This window comes from Vulpes lagopus, chromosome X (genome assembly GCF_018345385.1).
Source record: "Vulpes lagopus strain Blue_001 chromosome X, ASM1834538v1, whole genome shotgun sequence".
Classification (NCBI taxonomy): domain Eukaryota; kingdom Metazoa; phylum Chordata; class Mammalia; order Carnivora; family Canidae; genus Vulpes; species Vulpes lagopus.
The window spans coordinates 66,462,979-66,482,097 of NC_054848.1; the positions used below are offsets into that span (position 1 = coordinate 66,462,979).

The window sequence follows — 19,119 nt, forward strand, 5'->3', positions numbered from 1 at the left end:
CAAAACTTTTAAAAGATCACTTAAGCAATATACTATCGTGAGAATACCGTAGATACCATGAATACTATGAATGTGGGTCAAATTTAAAAATTGTTCCACTATTAAGGAAGTAAATAATCATGGCTTGGAATAAATGTTCAAGTAAAAGAATCACAAGCAGAATCCAAAATGGCTGTATCTTAAGCAACCAAAATGGACAATAAAAAAATATTCATTGGAAAACTGGAAGTCTAATAAAAAAATAATACAATAGTCTCAATAGACATTTTGCTATTTCATTTATATCTATCGAAGTTTTTTTTTTTTTATTTCTCACTGGGACTGAGGATTACCTAGTATGTAAGAATGGTCTACATTTAAGCTTATACAACATGTTAGGATAATTTACTTATAAATGTCAAGGAAAATCTAAGTACTTTTATTAACACAATCAAAGCACATTACATAAGGAAGGCAACTCACCGATTATTGGAGAGTCCATCTAACTCATCTTACAGATCTTTATGGCCCAGAGAAAAGTGACTCACTCACTGTCATTCACAGCAGTGATGGAGTTCCAGGTCTTCCCTCATTCAAGGGCTACTGGACCCTGCATGCCTTAGGAGTTATTGGACAGTAATTATTATGTTTGAGGTCTCTCCATGAAGACATAAAAGTAAATGTTAAATAAGTAGCGGTATGTCTGCTATTTAAAATTCAGGAAAAGGGGGATCCCTGGGTGGCGCAGCGGTTTAGCGCCTGCCTTTAGCCCAGGGTGCGATCCTGGAGACCCGGATCGAATCCCACGTCGGGCTCCCGGTGCATGGAGCCTGCTTCTTCCTCTGCCTGTGTCTCTGCCTCTCTTTCTCTCTGTGACTATCATAAATAAATAAAAATTAAAAAAAATAAAATTCAGGAAAGGAGCTTGACTGAGACATAGCAGAAGGAACCTAGACTTCTCTCTTCCCTCAAACACAACTAGTTAACTATCAAATCATTCTGAATATGCAAGAAACTGACCTGAGGACTGGCAGAATAAACTCCACAACAAAAGGGAGAGAAGAGGCCACATCCGGGAAGGTAGGAAACAGAGTCCTGGTTTGGGAAGAAAGGGATCATGCATCACAGGTGCAGTGGAGGGGAGGGAGCCCTGGTTGCACAGAAAGGTGAGAGAGAGGGGAGCACACAGAGAAGTTCACAAGGAGAATACTTCCCCAAAGCCACTGGTTGGGAAAATGAGAGGGGCTGATTTTTGTGAGTTTTTACAACTAGCTGGGCTCAAAGACTGCAGTTTTAGAGGACTTTGGGATTTCCTGAGATAGAGCCCTGAGGGCATCACCCTATACCTGGAAAGATGGCAGGCAAACAGCCTGAGAGCAGAGAGCTCATCTGAGGATCACCTAAGGCCCAAGAGGGAGAGACTGTTCTCTCTTCTTTGAGCACATGTGTTGAGAGGTGGCATTCACAGATACACCTTTCCTCCTCTCTGGACAAAAAAAGAGCCAGCAGTTGCCGTTACCCCCCAGCATAGGCAGAGACACCTCCTGAGAGCTTCTTGCCCCCAACTGGCTCTTTAGTCTACTTGCTCCAAATCCCATTCCTCTGCATTCTATGCAACTGTCCTTCTCAGTCAAACCTGCATGTCTTCCAGCAGCAAGACTCTCCTCCAGAAAACCAGAACAGGCTCCTGTCATAGCACTTCCCTAAAATTTGGAATTTTAAAAGTCTGCACGCTTAATGTCCACAATAGCCAAAATATGGAAAGAACCCATATGTCCACCAACAGACAAATGGATAAAGAACAGGTGGTATATACAATAGAATATTGCTCAGCCATCAAAAAGAATGAAATTTCACCATTTCCAGCAACATGGATGGAACTAGAGGGTATTATGCTAAGTGAAATAAGTCAGCCAGAGAAAGACAAATATATGATTTCATTCATACGTGGGATTTCAGAAACAAAACAAATGAATATATGGGAAGGGAAGGAAAAATGAAATAAGACAAAAATCAGAGAGGGACACAAACCTTCAGAGACTCTTGACAACAGGAAACAAACTGAGGGTTGTTGGAGGGGAGGTGGGTTGGGATGGGGTAACTGGGTGATGGGCATTAAGGAGCCCACTTGATATAATGAAAACTGGGTATTATATGCAAATGATGAATCACTAAACTCTACCTCTGAAACTAATAATATATGTTAATTAATTGATTTTAAATATAAATAAAATAAAATAAAAGTCTGTATGCTTGCTGGAAGAGAGTCCAAAGTGTACTGTACTGCTCCAGGCAGACAAGCAACACAGAGAAAGTATGAGAATGGTGATCTGAAAAATGTTTGGAACTCATGAGGAGGGGAGATTATTTACTCTTCTGGAAGTGGTTCCCTGAGAGTGGTAAGCACTGAGACTCCTCTCTGGGGATAAAGGAGCTAGTGGCACCATTTCCCTTCCCAGCTTCTCAATATAAGCAAGTTTTAGTAAACAGCACAGTGCCAATACTGGCTGACTAACCTGTTTATACCAAGTCCCAACCTCCTGCACTCTGCTAGTACCATTTTCTCAGGTAAGTGTGCCTAAGTCCCAGCAAAGAAGGCCTCTTCCCCATAAGACCAGCAGAAAATCTTACAAATACCACATTTCCCAGAGTTCTGCAAGGCTTCAGTTCTAGCAGATGTAGCATCAGGTCTAATTTAACAAGCAGAACAGAACACACCTAGTTAAAACTTGCCATATTCAGCCTAAGGACCAAACAATCCCCACTGCAGGCAAGGAGAGCCTCTGAAGATGACTGGCCTGAAGGACAGGGCAGCCAAAGCACAGCAGCTAAGTGAAACCCAGCACATGCCAGAAATACTCCCTGAAGCACCAGGTCCAGAACACTATATGACCTCTTCTTCATAAAGCCTTTACTCTTAGGAATAGGACACATAATGGGCTTTTCAAACAAACAAGAAGACAGAGACTTAGATAAAATGCCAAGATACAGAAATTCATCCCAAATGAAACAACAAGAAAAGATCATGGCCAGAGACTTATTTGAAATACATAAATATGCCTGCATGGGGGGCAGCCCAGGTGGCTCAGCGATTTAGTGCCGCCTTCAGCCCGGGTGAGGTCCTGGAGATCAGTGATCGAGTCCCATGTCAGGCTCCCTGCATGGAATGGAGATGGAGCCTGCTTCTCCCTCTGCCTATGTCTGTATCTCTCTCTCTCTCTCATGAATAAATAAATATTTTTTAAAAAAATATACAGACTTCATGGAGGCCCTTACCACACAGATAAAAGCTAATTACCTGGAATAAAAATGCAATAACTAAGATTTTAATCAGACAGGATATAATGACCAGAAGGATGAAGCAGCACAGAAACAAATACGTGATATGGAAGACAGAACAATGGAAAATCATGAAACTAAACCAAAGAGAGAAAAAAGAATTATGGATCATGAGACTAGACTTAGGGAACTCAGGGGATTCATCAAACATAAATACACTTATAGCACTGGAGTCCTAGAAGAAGAGTGAGCAAAGTGAACATAAGGTTTATTTGAGGAAATAATAGATGAAAACTTCCCTAATCCAGGGAAGGAAAGCGATATCCAGATCCAGGAGACAGAGAGAACTCCTATCAAAACCAGTAAAAGCAAGCCAACATCAAAATATATTATAAATTTGCAAAATACAGTGATAAAGAAAAAAATCCGAAAAGCAGCAGGACAAAAGGTCTCTAACATACAAAGGAAGAAGACCCATAAGGCTAGCTGTAGATCTCTCCACAGAAACGTGACAAGCCAGAAGGGAGGGACATGATAAATTAAAAGTGTGGAATAGGAAAAATCTGCAGCCAAGAATGCTCTATCCAGCAAGGCTATCATTCAGAATGGAAAGAGAGAGTTTCCCACACAAACAAAAACTAAAGGAATTCATGACCACTAAACCAGCCCTACAAGAATATTAAAGGGAGCTCTTTGAATGGGGAGGAAAGACCAGAAATGACAAAGACTAAAAAAGAATAAAGTCTCCAGAAAGAATGACAAAACAAATAATAAAATGGCACTAAATTCATACCTACCAATAGTTACTCTGAATGTAAATGGACTAAATGCACCAATCTAAAGATACAGCGTGTCAGAATGGATTAACAACTAAGAAGCATCTATATGCTGCCATAAGAGACTCATTTTAGACATAAAGACGTCTGCAGATTGACAGTGAAGGGATGGAGAAACATTTCTCATGCATAATGGAAGTAAAAAGAAAGCTAGAGTAGCAATACTGATATCAGACAAATGAGATTTTAATACAAAGACTTTAAAAGATTAAACAAGAGAGGAGGGGCAAGATGGCGGAAGAGTAGGGTCCCCAAAAAATTACCTAGATAACATTCAAATCATTCTGAAAATCTACGAATTTGGTCTGAGATATAAAGAGAGACCAGCTGGAATGCTACAGTGAGAAGAGTTCGCGCTTCTATCAAGGTAGGAAGACGGGGGAAAAAGAAATAAAGAAACAAAAGGCCTCCAAGGGGGAGGGGCCCCGCGAGGAGCCGGGCTGAGGCCGGGGCGAGTGTCCCCAGGACAGGAAAGCACCCTCCAGGAGAAGCAGGAGCTGCACCAACCTTCCTGGGCAGAAAGGCGCCTGCAAGGAGTTAGAGCAGGATCCAGGAGGGCGGGGATGCCCTCGGGCTCCCTGGGACACTAACAGACAATTGCAGCCCGCCGAGCTCCCTAAGGGCTGCAGCGCGCACAGCGGGACCCGGAGCAGCTCCGAGGGGCTCGGGCGGCGGCTCCGCGGAGGGGGCTGCGGGGCGGGAGCACGAATCCAACAGCGCAGGCGCCAAAGCACAGGGCGCCGGGACACAGCCCAGGATCCGGCCTCCCCCCGGGACAGGCAGAGACCCGGAGGGCCCAGGACAGCAAGGACTCTCCTGCCCCAAGCTGAGCAGATCAGCGGCCCCGCCCCGGAGACCCCAGGCCCTGCAGACGGAGAGCTCCGTAGTTACTGTGCGAGCTGAATCCAAGTTTCCAGAGTTTCCCGCCGCCACTGTGGCTGTTCCTCCTGGGGCCTCACGGGGTAAACAACCCCCACTGAGCCCTGCACCAGGCAGGGGAGAGAGCAGCTCCCCCAAGTGCTAACCCCTGAAAATCAGCACAGCAGGCCCCTCCCCCAGAAGACGAACTAGATGGACAACTTGCAGAGGAAGTCAAGGGACTTAAAGTATACAGAATCAGAAAATACTCCCCCGTATTTTTTGATCTTTTCGTTTTGTTTTGTTTTTCTTTTTGATTTCTGATTGCTGCCCCCACCCCCCCTTTTTTTTCTTTCTTTTTCTTTCTCTTTTTCTTCTCTTTTTTTCCTTTTTTTCTTTTTTCTTTTTCTCTTTTCTTTCCTTCTCTCTCTTTTTCTCCTTTTCCCAATTAAACTTGTTTTTGGCCACTCTGCACTGAGCAAAATAACTAGAAGGAAAACCTCACCTCAAAAAAAAGAATCAGAAACAGTCCTCTCTCCCACAGAGTTACAAAATCTGGATTACAATTCAATGTCGGAAAGCCAATTCAGAAGCACTATTATACAGCTACTGGTGGCTCTAGAAAAAAGCATAAAGGACTCAAGAGACTTCATGACTGCAGAATTTAGATCCAATCAGGCAGAAATTAAAAATCAATTGAATGAGATGCAATCCAAGCTACAAGTCCTAACGACGAGGCTTTACGGGGTGGAAGAACGAGTGAGTGACATAGAAGACAAGTTGATGGCAAAGAGGGAAACTGAGGAAAAAAGAGACAAACAATTAAAAGACCATGAAGACAGATTAAGGGAAATAAACGACAGCTTGAGGAAGAAAAACCTACGTTTTATTGGGGTTCCTGAGGGCGCCGAAAGGGACAGAGGGACAAAATATGTATTTGAACAAATCCTAGCTGAAAACCTTCCGAATCTGGTAAGGGAAACAGGCATTCAGATCCAGGAAATAAAGAGATCCCCACTAAAATCAATAAAAACCGTTCAACACCTCGACATTTAGTAGTGAAGCTTGCAAATTCCAAAGATAAGGAGAAGATCCTTAAAGGAGCAAGAGACCAGAAATCCCTGACTTTTATGGGGAGGACTATTAGGGTAACAGCAGACCTCTCCACAGAGACCTGTCAGGCCAGAAAGGGCTGGCAGGATATATTCAGGGTCCTAAACGAGAAGAACATGCAACCAAGAATACTATATCGAGCAAGGCTCTCCTTCAAAATGGAAGGAAAGATAAAGAGCTTCCAAGACAGGCAGGAACTGAAAGAATATGTGACCTCCAAACCAGCTCTGCAAAAAATTTTAAGGGGGACTCTTAAGATTCCCCTTTAAGAAGAAGTTCAGTGGAACAATCCACAAACACAAGGACTGAATAGATATCATGATGACACTAAACTCATATCTGTCAATAGTAACTCTGAACGTGAACGGGCTTAATGACCCCATCAAAAGGCGCAGGGTTTCAGACTGGATAAACAAGCAGGACCCATCTATTTGCTGTCTCCAAGAGACTCATTTGAGACTGAAGGACACCGACAACCTAAGAATAAAAGGTTGGAGAACCATTTACCATTCAAATGGTCCTCAAAAGAAAGCAGGGGTAGCCATCCTCATATCAGATAAATTAAAATTTACCCCGAAGACTATAGTGACAGATGAAGAGGGACACTATCTCATACTCAAAGGATCTATCCAACAAGAGGACTTAACAATCCTCAATATATATGCCCCGAATGTGGGAGCTGCCAAATATTTAAACCAATCAATAACCAAACTGAAGAAATACTTTGAAAATAATACACTTATACTTGGTGACTTCAATCTAGCTCTTTCTACCCTCGATAGGTCTTCTAAGCACAACATCTCCAAAGAAACAAGAGCTTTAAATGATACGCTGGACCTGATGGATTTCACAGATATTTACAGAACTTTACATCCAAACTCAACTGAATACACATTCTTCTCAAGTGCACATGGAATTTTGTCCAGAATTGGCCACATACTGGGTCACAAATCGGGTCTGAACCGATACCAAAAGATCGGGATAGTCCCCTGTATATTCTCAGACCATAATGCCTTGAAATTAGAACTTAATCACAACAAGAAGTTTGGAAGGACCACAAACATGTGGAGGTTAAGGACCATCCTGCTAAAAGATAAAAAGGTCAACCAGGAAATTAAGAATTAAAAAGATTCATGGAAACTAATGAGAATGAAGATACAACCGTTCAAAATCTTTGGGATGCAGCAAAAGCAGTCCTGAGGGGGAAATACATAACAATACAAGCATCCATTCAAAAAGTGGAAAGAACTCAAATACAAAAGCTCACCTTACACAGAAAGGAGCTAGAGAAAAAGCAGCAAATAGACCCCACCCCCAGAAGAAGAGAGTTAATTAAAATTCGAGCAGAACTAAATGAAATCGAGACCAAAAGAACTGTGGAACAGATCAACAGAACCAGGAGTTGGTTCTTTGAAAAGAATTAATAAGATAGATAAACCATTAGCCAATCTTATTAAAAAGAAGAGAGAGAAGACTCAAATTAATAAAATCATGAATGCAAAAGGAGAGATCACTTCCAACACCAAGGAAATACAAACGATTTTAATAACATATTATGAACAGCTATACGCCAATAAATTAGGCAATCTAGAAGAAATGGACGCATTCCTGGAAAGCCACAAACTACCAAAACTGGAACAGGAAGAAATAGAAAACCTGAGCAGGCCAATAACCAGGGAGGAAATTGAAGCAGTCATCAAAAACCTCCCAAGACACAAGAGTCCAGGGCCAGATGGCTTCCCAGGGGAATTCTATCAAACATTTAAAGAAGAAATCATACCTATTCCACTAAAGCTGTTTGGAAAGATAGAAAGAGATGGAGTACTTCCAAATTCGTTCTATGAGGCCAGCATCACCTTAATTCTGAAACCAGACAAAGACCCCACCAAAAAGGAGAATTACAGACCAATATCCCTGATGAACATGGATGCAAAAATTCTCAACAAGATACTAGCCAATAGGATCCAACAACACATTAAGAAAATTATTCACCACGACCAAGTAGGATTTATCCCCGGGACACAAGGCTGGTTCAACACTCGTAAAACCATCAATTGATTCATCATATCAGCAAGAGAAAAACCAAGAACGATGTGATCCTCTCATTAGACGCAGAGAAAGCATTTGACAAAATAGAGCATCCATTCCTGATCAAAACTCTTCAGAGTGTTGGGATAGAGGGAACTTTCCTCGACATCTTAAAAGCCATCTATGAAAAGCACACAGCAAATATCATTCTCAATGGGGAAGCACTGGGAGCCTTTCCCCTAAGATCAGGAACAAGACAGGGATGTCCACTCTCACCACTGCTATTCAACATAGTACTGGAAGTCCTCGCCTCAGCAATCAAACAACAAAAAGACACTGAAGGCATTCAAATTGGCAAAGAAGAAGTCAAACTCTCCCTCTTCGCCGATGACATGATACTCTACATAGAAAACCCAAAAGCCTCCACCCCAAGATTGCTAGAACTCATACAGCAATTTGGCAGCGTGGCAGGATACAAAATCAATGCCCAGAAATCAATGGCATTTCTATACACTAACAATGAGACTGAAGAAAGAGAAATTAAGAAAGCAATCCCATTTACAATTGCACCCAAAAGCATAAGATACCTAGGAATAAACCTAACCAAAGAGGTAAAGGATCTATACCCTAAAAACTATAGAACACTTCTGAAAGAAATCGAGGAAGACACAAAGAGGTGGAAAAATATTCCATGCTCATGTATTGGCAGAATTAATATTGTGAAAATGTCAATGTAACCCAGGGCAATTTACACGTTTAATGCAATCCCTATCAAAATACCATGGACTTTCTTCAGAGAGTTAGAACAAATTATTTTTAGATTTGTGTGGAATCAGAAAAGACCCCGAATAGCCAGGGGAATTTTAAAAAAGAAAACCATAGCTGGGGGCATCACAATGCCAGATTTCAGGTTGTAGTACAAAGCTGTGGTCATCAAGACAGTGTGGTACTGGCACAAAAACAGACACATAGATCAATGGAACAGAATAGAGAACCCAGAAGTGGACCCTGAACTGTATGGTCAACTAATATTCGATAAAGGAGGAAAGACTATCCATTGGAAGAAAGACAGTCTCTTCAATAAATGGTGCTGGGAAAATTGGACATCCACATGCAGAAGAATGAAACTGGACCACTCTCTTTCACCATACACAAAGATAAACTCAAAATGGATGAAAGATCTAAATGTGAGACAAGAGTCCATCAAAATCCTAGAGGAGAACACAGGCAACACCCTTTTTGAACTTGGCCACAGTAACTTTTTGCAAGATACATCCACAAAGGCAAAAGAAACAAAAGCAAAAATGAACTATTGGGACTTTTGAAGATAAGAAGCTTTTGCACAGCAAAGGATACAGTCAACAAAACTAAAAGACAACCTACAGAATGAGAGAAGATATTTGCAAATGACGTATCAGATAAAGGGCTAGTTTCCAAGATCTTTAAAGAACTTATTAAACTCAACACCAAAGAAACAAACAATCCAATCATGAAATGGGCAAAAGACATGAAGAGAAATCTCACAGAGGAAGACAAGGAAATGGCCAACATGCACATGAGAAAATGCTCTGCATCACTTGCCATCACGGAAATACAAATCCAAACCACAATGAGATACCACCTCACACCAGTGAGAATGGGGAACATTAACAAGGCAGGAAACCACAAATGTTGGAGAGGATGTGGAGAAAAGGGAACCCTCTTACACTGTTGGTGGGAATGTGAACTGGTGCAGCCACTCTGGAAAACTGTGTGGAGGTTCCTCAAAGAGTTAAAAATAGAGCTGCCCTATGACCCAGCAACTGCACTGTTGGGGATTTACCCCAAAGATTCAGATGCAATGAAACGCCGGGACACCTGCACCCCGATGTTTCTATCAGCAATGGCCACAATAGCCAAACTGTGGAAGGAGCCTCGGTGTCCATCGAGAGATGAATGGATAAAGAAGATGTCGTTTATGTATACAATGGAATATTACTCAGCCATTAGAAACGACAAATACCCACCATTTGCTTAAACATGGATGGAACTGGAGGGTATTATGCTGAGTGAAATAAGTCAATCGGAGAAGGACAAGCAGTGTATGTTCTCATTCATTTGGGGAATATAAATAATAGTGAAAGGGAATATAAAGGAAGGGAGAAGTAATGTGTGGGAAATATCAGGAAGGGAGACAGAACATAAAGACTCCTAACACTGGGAAACGAACTGTGGGTGGTGGAAGGGGAGGAGGGCAGAGGTGGGGGGAAATGGGTGATGGGCACTGAGGGGGACACGTGACAGGATTAGCACTGGGTGTTTTTCTGTATGTTGGTAAATTGAACACCAATAGAAATTAATTTATTAAAAAAAAAAACAAAGTAATACTAGAAAATGTTTGCAAATGGATGGTAATAAAACATCACGTATCCAAAAAAATAAAATAAAATAAAAAAATAAAAGATTAAACAACTAGATATTTATACTTCCAACTAGAGAGCACCCAAATATATAAAACTAATAACAAACATAAAGGAACTTACTGATAATAATACAACAATAGTAGGGACTTTAATACTCCACTTACAGGAATGGGTGGATCTAAGCAGAAAATCAACAAGGGAACAGTGGCTTTGAAAGACACACTGGACAAGATGGACTTGATTTCAGAACATTTTATCCTAAAGCAGAATACACATTCATTTTGAGTACATATGAGACATTCTCCACAACAGATCACTGGGTCAAATTAAGATTCAACAAATAAAAAAAAAATTGAAATCATACCATGCATGTTTTCAGATCATAACCCTATGAAACTTGAAGAAAACCATAAGGAAAAAATATGTAATGACCAGAGAAACATGGAGTTTAAAGAACATGCTATTAAAGAATGAATGGGTCAAACAGGAAATCAAAGAAGAAATAAAAAAATACACGGAAACAAATGAAAACACAGGGATCTAAAACCTTTGGGATGCAGCAAAAGCAGTCACAAGAAGGATATACCAATACAGACCTACCTCAAGAAGCAAGAAAAATTTCAAATAACCTAACCTCACACCTAATGGACCTAGAAAAAGAACAAATGACGCCTAAAGCCATCAGAAGAAGAGAAATACTAAAGACTAGAGCAGAAATAAATGATATAGAAAAAACAACAGAAAAACGCAAAGAGGAGCTAGTTCTTTGAAAAAATTTTTAAAAATTGGTAACTCCTACCCAGACTTATCACAGACAAAAGAGAAAGCTCTCTAATAAATAAAATAACAAATGAGAAAGGAAAAACAGCAACTGACACCAAAGAAATACAAATTATAAGAGAATAGTATGAAAAACTATATGCCCACAAATTGGACAGCCTGGAAGAAACAAATTCCTAGAAACATATAAACTACCAAAACTGAAAAAAAAAATGATCATGTCCAATAACCGGCACAGAAATTGAGTCAGTAATCAAAAATCTCCAAAAAAGAAAAGTCCAGGGCCAGGGGGCTTCCCAGCGGAATTCTAACAAACACTTAAAAAAGAGTTACTATCTACTCTTCTCAAACCATTATATAAAACAGAAATTGAAGGAGAACTTCCAAATTCAGTTTATGAGGCCAGCATTACCCTGATTCCAAAACCAAACTAAGACTCCACTAATAAAGAAAACTATAAAAAAAAAAAAAAAGAAAACTATAGTTCATCCCTGATGAACATAGATTAAAAGAAAAAATTCTGAACAAAATACTAGCAAATTGAATCCAACAGTATGTTAAAAGAATCATTCTCTAAGATCAAGTGGGATTTATTCCTGTGCTGCAAGGGTCATTCAATATTTGCTAATCAATCAACATGATATACCATATTAATAAAATAAAGGGTAAGAATCCTTTTGATAGATACATAAAAAGCATTTGACAAAGTACAACATGATAAAAACCCTCAGCAAAACTAAGGACAGAGGGAACAAACTTCAACATAATAAAGGCCATATATGAAAAACCCACAGCTAATATCTTCTTCAAAGGGGGAGAAACAGAGCTTTTCCTCTATGGTCAGGGATAAGATGGGGATGTCCAGGGGAATCCCTGGGTGGCTCAACAGTTTAGCGCCTGCCTTTGGTCCAGGGTGTGATCCTGGTGACCTGGGATTGAGTCCCACATCAGGCTCCCTGCATAGAGCCTGCTTCTCCCTCTGCCTGTGTCTCTGCCTCTCTCTCTCTCTCTCTCTCTCTGTCTCTGCATCTCTCATGAATAAATAAATAAAATCTTTTTTAAAAAAAAGATGGGGATGTTCACTCTCACTACTGTTATTCAACATACTATTGGAAATCCTAGTCTCAGCAGACAGCAAAAAGGAATAAGAGGCATCCAAATCAGCAAGGAGGAAGCCAAACTTGGACTAACTGCAGATGACATGATACTGTATATAGAAAACCCTAAAGACTCCACTAAAAAATTGCTAGAACTGATACATGATTTCAGTAAAGTCACAGGATAGAAAAACAACATACAGAAATCTGTTGCATTTCTATACACCAATAATGAAGCACCAGAAAGAGAAATTAACCCTATTTATATATATATTTATATAAACCCTATTTATAATATTACCAAAACCCATAAGATATCTAGGAATAAACATAACCAAAGAGGTAAAACATCTATGCAACATTTATGAAAGCAACTGAAGATGACACCAAAAAATGAAAAACCTTCCATACTCATGGAGTGGAAGAACAAATATTGTTAAAATATAACCAAAACAATCAAAATACCAACAGCAATTTACATAGAATTACAACAAAGAATCCTCAGATTTGTAGGAAACACAAAAGACTCCAAATAGCCAAAGCAATCTTGAAAAAGAAAAGTAAAGCTGGAGCGGCACCTGGGTGGCTCAGTGGCTGAACATTTGCCTTTGCCTCAGGTCCTGGGATGGAGTTCCACATGAGGCTCCCCGCGGGAAGCCTGCCTCTCCTTCTGCCTATGTCTCTGCCTCTCTTTCTCTGTGTATCTCATGAAGAAGTAAATAAAATCTTTTTTAAAAAAAAAAGCTGGAGCATCAGAAATGGTCTTCAAGTTATATTACAAAGCTGTAGTCATCAAGACAGCATGGAAATGGCACAGACACATAAATCAGTAAAACATAATAAAAAATCCAGAAATAAACCCACAACTATATGGTTAACTAATATTTGGCAAAGCAGGATAGAATATCCAATGGAAGAAAGACAGTATCTTTAACAAATGGTACTGGGGAAACTGGATAGCAGTATGCAGAAGTCTCAAACATACAGAAAAATAAATTCAAAATGGATTAAAGACCTAACTGTGAGACGGGAAACCATTAAAATCCTAGAGGAGAACAGTGGAAGTAACCTCCTTGACGTTGGCTGTAGCAACTTCTTACTAGATAGGTCTCCTGAGGCAAGGGAAACAAAAGCAAAAATAAACTACTGAGACTTCCTCAAAATAAAAAAGCTTCTGCACAGCAAAGAAGATGATCAACAAAACTAAAAGGCAAACTTCAGAGTGGGAGAAAGTATTTGCAAATAACATATCTGATGAAGGATTAGTATCCAAAATATTTAAAGAACTTATCAAACTCAACCCCCAAAAAACAAATAATCCTGTTAAAAAAATGAGAAGACATGAGTAGACATTTTTCCAAAGAAGACACACAGATGGTCAAGACACATAAAAAGATGCTCAACATCACTCATCATCAGCGAAATGCAAACCAAAATTACAATGAGATATCACCCTATACCTGTCAGAATGAGTAAAATTAACAACATAGGAAACAAGAGCTGTTGGTGAGGATGAAGAAAAAGGGCAAACCTCTTACACTGTTGGTGGGAATGCAAACTGGTGCAGCCACCCTGCAAAACAGTATGGAGGTTCCTCACAAAGTTAAAAATAGAACTACCCTACAACCCAGCAATTGCACTACTATTTTTTTTTCCCAAAGCAAAGAAATATACTGATTCAAAGGGATACATACACCCCAATGTTTAAAGCAGCATCATCAATAATAGTGAATTAATGGAAAAAGCCCAAATGTCCATGGATCAATGAATGGATAAAGATGTGTATATATGCGCACTCAGCCATCAAAAAGAATGAAATCTTGTTGTTTGTGATGACATGGACAGAGCTAGAGACTATTATGATAAGTGAAATAAGTCAGTCAGATAAAGATAAACACCATATGATTTCATTCACATGTGGAATTAAAGAAACAAAGCAAATGAACATAGGCAGGAATAAAAGGCAAACCAAGAAACAGGCCAACTACAGAGAACAAACTGATAGTTACTAGAAGGGAAGTGGGATGGGTTAAACCGGTGATGGCTATTAAGGAGGGCACTTGTGATGAATACTAGGTACTGTATGTGATGAAATCACTAAATTCTATACCTGAAACTAATATTGCACTTTGTTAACTAGAGAGAATTTAAATAAAAATTTGGGGAAAACAAAACAAAACAAAATTTATACCTTAATGAAAATAACAAAAACCAAACAAAAATAACTAAGAATCATATTTGACTCCAGTAGATCCAGAACGATCATCTTGATAAGGGCCTAGGATGAATTAAGATCTAAAGCTCCACCCTATCTTAGAACACTGGCTAAATCCTGAACTTCACAGATCAGTGTTTCTTAGTGTTATCTATGGGGCACCTACATTAGATTCATTTGGCGTGTTCCTCAAAACTGCAAATTCCCTAGCTCCATTCTAAACAAATTATACAATTTTACTCTCTGGAGGTGAGGCAGAGAAATCTCTTTAAAAACAAAACAAAACAAAACAAAAAGAGAACTAGTTTCCCCAGTGATTCTTAGGCACATTAAAATTTGAAAACTACCAATATTTCATCTTTAGAACCTTAGCCTTATGCTATCTGTTGGAACTGAAATCTGTAAGCAGATCATAAATAAGAGTTCCTCTCTCCAGAGTTTATAATAAAGACTACATCAAAGTTAAGGTAAATGTAACCTTTAGTTGAACACATGCTATTACTATAACTAATGTATTTGTTTGTTAAAAAAAGAAACATGAGCCATCTAAATTCTTCATGTCACTAAGAGTAAAAAGTAAAACTGGAATTGGGCCCCAAAAAGGTAAAAGGATCTAAGTAAATAATAACCAAAAAAAAAAAAAAATTCATTATCTGGCTTTTCATTATGGGAACACACTCATGCTTCAAAATCAATGTAGAAGGAAAAATGACTCTAAGTGGCTTAAAAACAATTCCTTCATGAATCTCCACACCTAGTATATGAATATCCTGGGCCTTCAAGGATAGTGAAAAATCTATATATTATCATTTTTCATTTATGTGGTACCTTTGAATTAATGTGCTAAACATACTTTACAAGCCTTTAAACTATCTCTATATTATCTTATACTAGAGAATTACTTTCTAAGGTAAATTCACTGCCTAAATATTGAATGTTCCAGACTTGAATTTTTTCCACCATCTCTCAAAATACTAGTTGTTTGTATTATAATTAGTCTATAGGAAATTATGCCACTTAGACTATACAAAATTACTGTAAAACGAAACAGCTTATATTTTTAAACTTCCAGTTCACAACATTATTTAATGGCTTGAACAATACTATTTATTTATATACTCCTAAAAGTAGTCATACCAGAGATATAGGTTAGTAGATGCTTACCAACACATAACTAGAAAGAGAAATACATAGCAATTTAAACAGCTCCTAAAACTTAAGATAGTTTTAATTTAAACACAGAAATCAAAGAGTACTACTTAGTGTAATTCAGACAAGGGCATATCTTAGTAACCAAATAATAAATCCTGGAAAAATATAATTGAAATATAAAAACACAGACATAAATAGATAGTGCTTGACATTTTTTATTTTTTATTTTTTTATTTTTGTTTTTGCTTGACATTTTTTAAAAGCAGGTACATTCTTATTTCAATCCAAAACTGGTCTGTAGGCCTAATATGATTGTATAAGAATTTATCCTCAGATAACAAGGCAGCATAGTTTATGACAAAAATCTACCTAAAAAATCATTAAATTATTTTCTCTTAGGAGTGACGTGCATTATCAGCAGAGATTAATCTGATGAGTCTTTAGGTGAGCTCCATTTTTAAAAACGCAATAACAGAGGGCTTTGTTATCATCTGATAAAAATCAATTAGAGGAGATAAGGGCACAAGGAAAACTAATATCACTCAACACCCACCCCTGGCAACTGAAATGATTTGTCTTCCAAGCTTGGATGACCAGGAGCTATAGTTATATTGCAGGGAAATTAATTTAGTTTCTCCATTCTGAACTTACTTTCTTTGTTCTGGAGGATCTAAATACAAATTACTTTTAATCAAGGTTGATATGATGTTAATACCAAGGAGGATCTTTGAAGAATCATTTTTTTTTAAATTGACTTTAGCATTTTTCACCTGTGCTTGGGGTGTAATTATAGGAACATAACTTATATCATCCTTACTTTCTGGATTCCTTGTCCACAACAAGGCACTGTACTGAATGGCGAAGACAATAGATTCCACCAAACACTGCACACATCCTAAGAAGAGAATATGAAAGTGTGAATTAGGATTGAGTTGAAAATTAAGGTAGCAGTATTTTCTTTGAAATATCTTACATTTAATAACTGATCTTACAGAAAAATAATTTTGATAACTTATTTTCTGTCATATTAAGAATCCCTCAGAAGATTAGTTTTGATGCAGCAAGAGGTACCGTACTAATAATACAATGTGCAAGCCTAGAATTATGATCGAGCCAAAAGTATCTCCAAGTGAAGCTCAGCTATTCCCCCAAACCACTTACCATCTAAGATACACAGGCTACAAATATCCTCAAGAGGTAATGTCTGAGACTACCAACAGAAGTGATCACAGGGGGGCACCTAGGTGGCTTAGTCTGTTGAACACCTGACTCTGGATTTCAGCTCAGGTCATGATTTCATGCTCCTGGGATTGAACCCTAAGTCAGGCTCTGTGCCCAGCAGGGAGTCTGTTTGAGATTCTCTCTCCTCTCATTCAGCCCTTCCCCCACTCATGTGAGCTCACTCTCAAGCTTGCTCTCTCTTTGTAAAATAAATAAATAAATCTTAAAAAAAAAATAGAAGTGACCATAGAGAAGTGTTGAGGAGGAAGCAAGCAGGGAAGACTCTGGGAGACCCCTGGGGATTTTGCTTACCATAAAAGTAAGCAAAAACTACACTGGGAACTGAAAACTAGAGCAGTAAGCACATGAGCTAATGCTGCAGAAGTTCTAAGGAGTTTGCCTATCTCATGAACTTAAGGGCTTGGGTTTTAATGCTCACATGGGGACAGGAGAGGACTTAGAATCCAAATAAGGCAGAGAGTAGAAGATGAGATATTCTCATCTCAATGTCTGGATCCTTAAAGAACTACACTTCAGTGAAAAGATGATGGTGGGGGGAACCCACAAGAGGGAGAAAACAAAAAATGTTTTATCTAAAGACCTGGGTGAAAGAAGATTATACCTCTGTATTTATAACCAGTGGTCTGTCCTCACACAGGCTATGGGTTTGAAATTATACTACATGATCCAAGAGAACCCTTCACCAATAAAATACCATGAAAGAAAAGTGGCTCTGGTCAGTAGCACCTCTGAAGACTTGGTGGAAGCAATTGCTGTAACTTTCTGGAGCCACATGAAAGTGCCACAGATAGAGTTCCCTTATGATATGTTTATAATCTAAAATTATATAACAGATGAAGAAAAATATCTTACCCTGAGTAAGGATTAACAACACAACAAATGGGGTGGGGTACCTGAAGTACAGGCAGTCTTGTGGGGACTGCACCCTTTAACTGCACAGTTGGCTTAACCTCTCACATTGTATAATGGGATACTATAAACAATTTAAATGAATGAACTACACGGATAAATGGCAAAAAGACAAAAATTGAGTGATAATAGCAAATTGGGAATAATATACTCAGAGTGATATCATTTATAAAAAGTTTCAGAACTTCATATGCAAAATACTACTATATATAATTTATGGATATGTATATATGCAATAAAAGTGCAGAAACATTTAAGGTAATTATAAACACCGAAATCAGGATAGCAGCTATCTTTGGGAAGAGAGGGAGTAAACATTACACTGGAAGTTTCAATTGTTCAGTTTCTTAAAAAAATGTATCAAGGGGCACCTGGGTGGCTCAGTCAGTTAAGTGTCTACCTTCGGCCCAGGTCATGATCCCAGGGTCCTGGGATCTAGCTTAGGGATGAAGCTCAGGGTCGGGCTCCCTGCTCCGCGGGGAGTCGGCTTCTCCCTTTGCCCCTCTCCCCAGCTCATATGCGTGCTCTCTCTCTCTCTCTTAATCTCTTAAATAAAACCATACACACACACACACACACACACACACACACACACATAGAAAGAGAGAGAGAGAGAGAGAGAGAGAGAGAGAGAGAGAAAGAAAGAAAGAAAGAAAGAAAGAAAGAAAGAAAGAAAGAAAACATGTGAGGGCATGCAAAAATGGCAAAATGTTAAGATTTGACCAAACTATGAATGGTTAAATGGTCTGTGTACTTGAATATTTCATAACCAGGTTATAATGAAAAATATAAATGACTGGATGACTGGTAGAGATTAGTGTCATTCACGAAGTATGGCATTATACTACTATTATCATTCTAAGTTTAATTCATTTTACTGAACATGACCAAGCTAGTTAGGATAGGTAAGGTTAGATAATAATTCATTCACAGGATGGCCCACTAAAGATAATAAGCTAAATTAGGTTAAGGTCCCAAAATGGACAGTCAAGTTAAAAAAAAAAAAAAGTGAATCACACAGTCAGCATTCTCATTTGCCTAGGGATATCTTTGTTACATGAGTAACAACATCAGTGTTTCCAACTTCCTTATAACAGCTATAACTAAGTGACCTACAACTTTTTTTTTTTTTTTTCAACTTTTCATTTCAGTCACACTGGTCCATGTTTTTACACACACACACACACACACACACACACACACACACACACATCAATCCTCACCTCAGG

At 38.8% G+C, this 19,119-nt stretch overlaps 1 protein-coding gene across 6 annotated transcripts in view; it reads right to left on the reverse strand.

Annotated features, from left to right (window-relative positions):
• The window catches only part of CHM (CHM Rab escort protein), a 248,577-nt gene that overhangs the window by 64,135 nt on the left and 165,323 nt on the right, over window positions 1–19,119 (reverse strand). For 5 of the 6 annotated variants that reach the window (XM_041741201.1, XM_041741198.1, XM_041741200.1 and 2 more), the window contains one exon: window positions 16,557–16,634. The exons of the other annotated variant lie outside the window; for it this stretch is intronic. In XM_041741201.1, the coding sequence (XP_041597135.1) occupies window positions 16,557–16,634 (78 nt within the window). The remainder of the gene's footprint in view (window positions 1–16,556; window positions 16,635–19,119) is intronic. 6 annotated transcript variants of the gene reach the window in all.